This window comes from Loxodonta africana, unplaced genomic scaffold (assembly GCF_030014295.1).
Source record: "Loxodonta africana isolate mLoxAfr1 unplaced genomic scaffold, mLoxAfr1.hap2 scaffold_32, whole genome shotgun sequence".
In the NCBI taxonomy this organism is placed as follows: Eukaryota; Metazoa; Chordata; class Mammalia; order Proboscidea; family Elephantidae; genus Loxodonta; species Loxodonta africana.
The window spans coordinates 1212215-1217418 of NW_026975036.1; the positions used below are offsets into that span (position 1 = coordinate 1212215).

General features: G+C 36.0%; 1 protein-coding gene across 1 annotated transcript; it reads left to right on the forward strand.

The window, feature by feature from the left end:
• The first annotated feature begins 643 nt into the window (after nt 1-643).
• On the forward strand, nt 644-1888 carry LOC135229486 (olfactory receptor 14A16-like). Its single transcript, XM_064279028.1, has one exon. It carries the CDS (start codon nt 932-934, stop codon nt 1886-1888), a length of 957 nt encoding a protein of 318 aa, XP_064135098.1. The 5' UTR covers nt 644-931.
• Nucleotides 1889-5204: the final 3316 nt, after the last annotated feature.

Here is a 5204-nt window from a genome sequence, read left to right on the forward strand (position 1 = left end):
TTGACATACATATATAAAGCAAGAACATGCCAAATATTTTACTTAATTCATTAATGATTGACAAAATTAGATATCCAACTGATTCAGCATCAAAATGAAAATTTCACGTATAAAAGGCCAAACAAGCAAGGCTGAAAAAAATAACAAGTAGGTGCAAAACAGGTCTATCTACAGAGAAAATATGAATTACTCTCCACTAAAACAAAACTAATTTGTATTTCTAAGGACAATAATTTGCACTATTAACAGTTTAATACAACTTTCCCAATTGTAGGATAGCTCAAAGACAAATACAAAGATAACCCAGTGTCCTAGACAGGAAAATCAGTTTTTTCCCTATTTCAGAAGTTTTCACGATTTTTCCTGATACTGGCACAAAGAAGGGAGATGAAATGAGTAGTGAAAATGGTATTAGTTAAGTGTCTTCTTATCCAATAATTATGGTGATAATTTGTATATGCATTATTTAATTGAATCAAAAGAATGATCCAATGATAACGCTTACACAGTAGGTTGAATAAGGATACTCAAAAAATGTATATGAGATCACAAAGCTTGTAAACAGCTGATCTAAAATTTGTACTCAGGACTGACTGGCCCCAAATTTGTGCACTTTCTCACTACATATTTCAATACAAGGTATATGAAATTCTATTTGAATTAGATGTGGAATATGGGCCTTAATCAACATAGAATGACAAGGTGGATGATTTGGACTTGACTGATAACCATTTTCAGTCATTCAGTTAATGGGATTATTTGTGTTAAATTACCTCCTGAAGACTTGGTGGTGTTACTCTTGTATGGCATGGAATACCTGCACATGTTTCAGAGAAAGTGAACCTGAGAAAGTAGAAGAGTAAACTCCCTTGACTAAATCACAAGTTGTTCATTTTATTTTTTTAGAGTCATTGATTAAACACCCAGAGAAATGAACAACTTCACCTCTGTGACCATGTTCTTCCTAATGGGGTTTTCTGATGTTCGGGAGATCCAGATCTCACATGCTGTGTTGTTTTTGCTGCTATACCTGGCAGCTGTACTGGGGAACTTTCTCGTCATCACTCTCACAAGCAAGGATCATCGGCTCCACACCCCTATGTATTTCTTCCTGCAGAACTTGTCCTTTCTGGATCTCTGCCTCATTTCCATCACTGTTCCCAAATCCATCGCAAACTCTCTGGCTAATCACACCACCATCTCATTTCTCGGCTGTGTTTCACAGGTATTTTTCTTCTTCCTCTCAGCCACTACAGAAGTATCTCTACTCACAGTGATGTCTTATGACCGCTACGTTGCCATCTGCCACCCACTGAGGTATGAAGTCATCATGAGCCATGGAGCCTGTGTGCAGATGGCAGCTTCCTCATGGGTCAGTGGAGTTCTCAATGCAATTCTGCACACAGCTTCTACCTTCTCCATACCTGTGTGTGGGTCTCCTGAAGTTCATCAGTTCTTCTGTGATGTTCCACAACTGCTGTCCCTCGCCTGTTCTTATAATACTGTGGAATTAGTAGTCATTGTGCTCAGCCTGGTGTTAGATTTTGGCTGTTCTGTGTTTATCGATATCTCTTACATTCACATCTTCTCCACTGTTCTGAGAATCCCATCCAGAGAAGGCAGGTCTAGAGCTTTCTCCACGTGCTTGCCTCACCTCACTGTTGTGACTCTCTTTCTCTTTTCTGGTTTTTTTGCCTATTTACGACCTTTACCCAAATCTCCATCACCCTTGGATTTGCTGGTATTGGTATTCTATACTACGGTGCCACCCATCATGAATCCCATCATCTACAGTCTGAGAAATAAGGATATGAAGATGGCATTAAAGAAACTTAAAGAGTGGGCATTGCCCTTCAAATTAGGAGAGTTAATGCCACATATATCATGATCTTTCAATCACTGACAGAATTGTCTGAATAATCTGGTTGCATGGTCTGAAAATAATATTGGATATTTAAAGTAAGAACTACCATGAAAACTCCTTAAATTGCTATTAATGGGCACTGTCTATTAGTAGATGAAGTGAGTGGAAAAACCAGTAGTTCCATTTATAATTGGGCAGATATATGCTAACCTTGTATTTATCATGTTAATTGAAAAACAAACAATAAACAATTATTTTCCAGTTAGTTCTGACTCTTGGTGACTACATTTGTGGAGAGTACAACTGGGTCCATAAGGTTTTCAAGGCTGTGACCTTTCAGAACCTGATGTCTGGCCTTTCTTCGGAGGCCTCTGGGTGAGTTTAAACATTCGGCCTTTCAATTAGTTGTTGAGGACTTAACCATTTGGTGCAGTGGTTAAGAGCTATATCTGCTAACCAAAAGGTTGGCAGTTTGAATCTACTGTTGGCTCCTTAGAAATCCTATGGGGCTGTTCTACTCAGTCTTATATGGTTGCTATGAGTCAGAATCTACTCGGCTGCAATGGGTTTGTACGATTTTTGTTTTTGTTTGTTTGCTGTTTTTTTTTTAAGACTCCTTATAGGGACACTTTTGAATTCGAACAATGCTTCATGACTTCTGGATATTCAACTCACTTATGATCGTAACACTATTTCTCTATTCCTGATGTAGTGTTATACTTTCCTGCTCCAGTCATGAGATTACCTTTACTTAGATTTCTTCAGCCTAGTCCACTTTCTCCTGTTAGATGTTTTCTTAATACCATTTCCCTATCTATCGTAGAACTTACCTTAGTTGTAATTTGAGATTTATTTCTCTAAGGCTTTGTTATGTTTTTCTTCATTACACTGTGTGATCCTTGTGGACAGGGGCTGTATCTCTTATGTCTTGCTTAGTGTGTGGCCTAGAATAGAAATAAAGTGAGTATTTATTTAATATATTAATGGACAATATCTACGTCTTTTCCTGGTCCCACAAAACTTTTATTATTTCTTTATCATTAATCTGAGCTTAACCTGGAAACTCTGGTGGTGTAGTGGTTAAGTGCTACGGCTGCTAACCAAGAGGCTGGCAGTTCGAATCCACCAGGCGTTCCTTGGAAACTCTATGGGGCAGTTCTACTCTGTCCTATAAGGTAGCTATGAGTCGGAATCGACTCGATGGCAGTGGGTTTGGTTTTGGTTTTTGAGCTTAATCTATTATCTCTATATTTGTAATGGATTGAGTTCTAATTTATTCCAAAGGTAATGGATTATAATAAGTTCTGTGGTAGTTATGGACCTATGCACATATGTAGTTCACATGATCAGAAACTGTATTTTCCACATGGGCAAATAACTAATGTGTTTGTGCAATATAGAGAGATAAAGCATTTGTGTGATTGAGTGGATATGTATGCATTTTGTAGAAAAAAGTATTTACATGACTGTAAAATACACTGGCTCATGTTCAGGCAGTTGAAATGTACCATATACATGCATGTTGTGTAGCAAATGAACTGACCTCATCCGCTGCGAGAAGCCCCATTTATTCTACTTATATCCCCGCATGTTAGGCTTTTCTCAGTTTCGACTTGAGTGTCTCTTCCATCCAAAACCAAATAAAATTTAATTATGTATTTGTTGACATTATTGGGGATTTGCATTGGCAGAGTACTTTTCCTGGAAACGTGAACATCTTCAATCTTGCATATGGTAGTCAGAATGGTGCAAAAGTTGTGTAAGTCCTAATTTGCAGAACCGTAAATATATTACCTTACATGGACAAAAGGGACTTTGCTGATGTTATTAAGGTTAAGGACCTTAATATGGAAAATTATCCTGGGTTATCCAGGTGGGAACAACCTAATCACATAAATTCTTAAAATCAAAGGAACTTTTTCAACAGAAGTCAGAAAACCAGATAGATGGCATTGTGAGAGGAACTTGACCAGCAACTGCTGTCTTTGAAGATTGCAGAAGGTGTCCATGATTCAAAAATACCCATGGCCTCTTGAATCTGAAAACTTTAAGGACACAATTTTTCCAGAAAAGAATGAATCCCATCAAAACCTTGATTTTAGCCCAGTGAGACTCAAGTTGAACTTCTGATCTTCTTTCTATTGGGTCACTATGAGTCGACTGTGACTCAGCAGGAACAGGTTTTTTTTTGTTTTATTCACATATGTAAAAATTATAAATTTATATTTAATTAATATAAATTATAAACTAATTTGTTAAAATAAATTATAAATATTTATATGTTATATATCAGATAGATAATGCAAATATATTTATATGTAAACATATATATATATATATATATATAAAATCACTAATCATAGGCTGCGTAGAAAAAAATAGCTAGAAGGCTGTGCTCCAAAAATGCTAAAACTGGTTATGCTTCTCAGTGGTGAGATTATGAATAATTTGTATCATCTTTTTGCTTATCTATGATTTCTATTTATCTACAATAAACATTCATTTTTTACATAATCAAAAAAATTTCTGATCTTCTGAACTATAAGATTATAAATTTGTGTTATATTAAACCACTAAATCTGTGGTAACTTCTTACTGCAGTAAAAGAAAAGTAATACACTGCACAAAATTCAGTGCTTCATTATTATGCTATCATATTTGAGCTGCTATGCATTTGATAGAGATAAAAGGAGAAGACAGAAATATTGCTATATTATATCTGAAAATCTCAAAACGCCTATTAACTGTAGAATGGATAAATTTTTGGCATCCCCAAAAAGTCAACACTACTCAGCAATGGAAATGAAAAATCTACATCTATACAAAAATGGGCATAAGTCTCACAAATATAAAATTGAGAAAAAAAAAAAAAGCAAAGAAGGCTATAAGTTGTAGGATGTCACGTTTCATATAAAGATTAAAAACAGTCTCTATGCTGCCTGAGGTATGGGATAGATTCACCACAGGGCTTGTAAATAAAAAGAGGCATGAAAGGGGCTTCTAAGGTGCAGTATTTTTCTACTTCATGATTTGAATGCTGGTAACATGGATATAGGCAGTTTATAAAAATGCATCCAGCTGTATTCATATAATATGTTCAAGTTTCTACTTGTAATACATAGATTTTTTTTTTACTGTACTTTAGGTGAAGGTTTACAGAACGAACTAGTTTCTCATTAAACAACTAGTACACATATTGTTTTATGACATTGGTTGCCAACCCCACGATGTGTCAACACTCTCCCTTTCTTGAACTTGGGTTTCCTGTTACCAGCTTTCCTGTTCCTTCCTGCCTTGACGTCCTTGCCCCTGGGCTGGTGTGCCCATTTAGTCTCATTTT

What these genes read in the sequence shown, in the direction of transcription:
- LOC135229486 (XM_064279028.1), top strand. Translation starts at nt 932, where the DNA reads ATGAACAACTTCACCTCTGTGACCATGTTCTTCCTAATGGGGTTTTCT.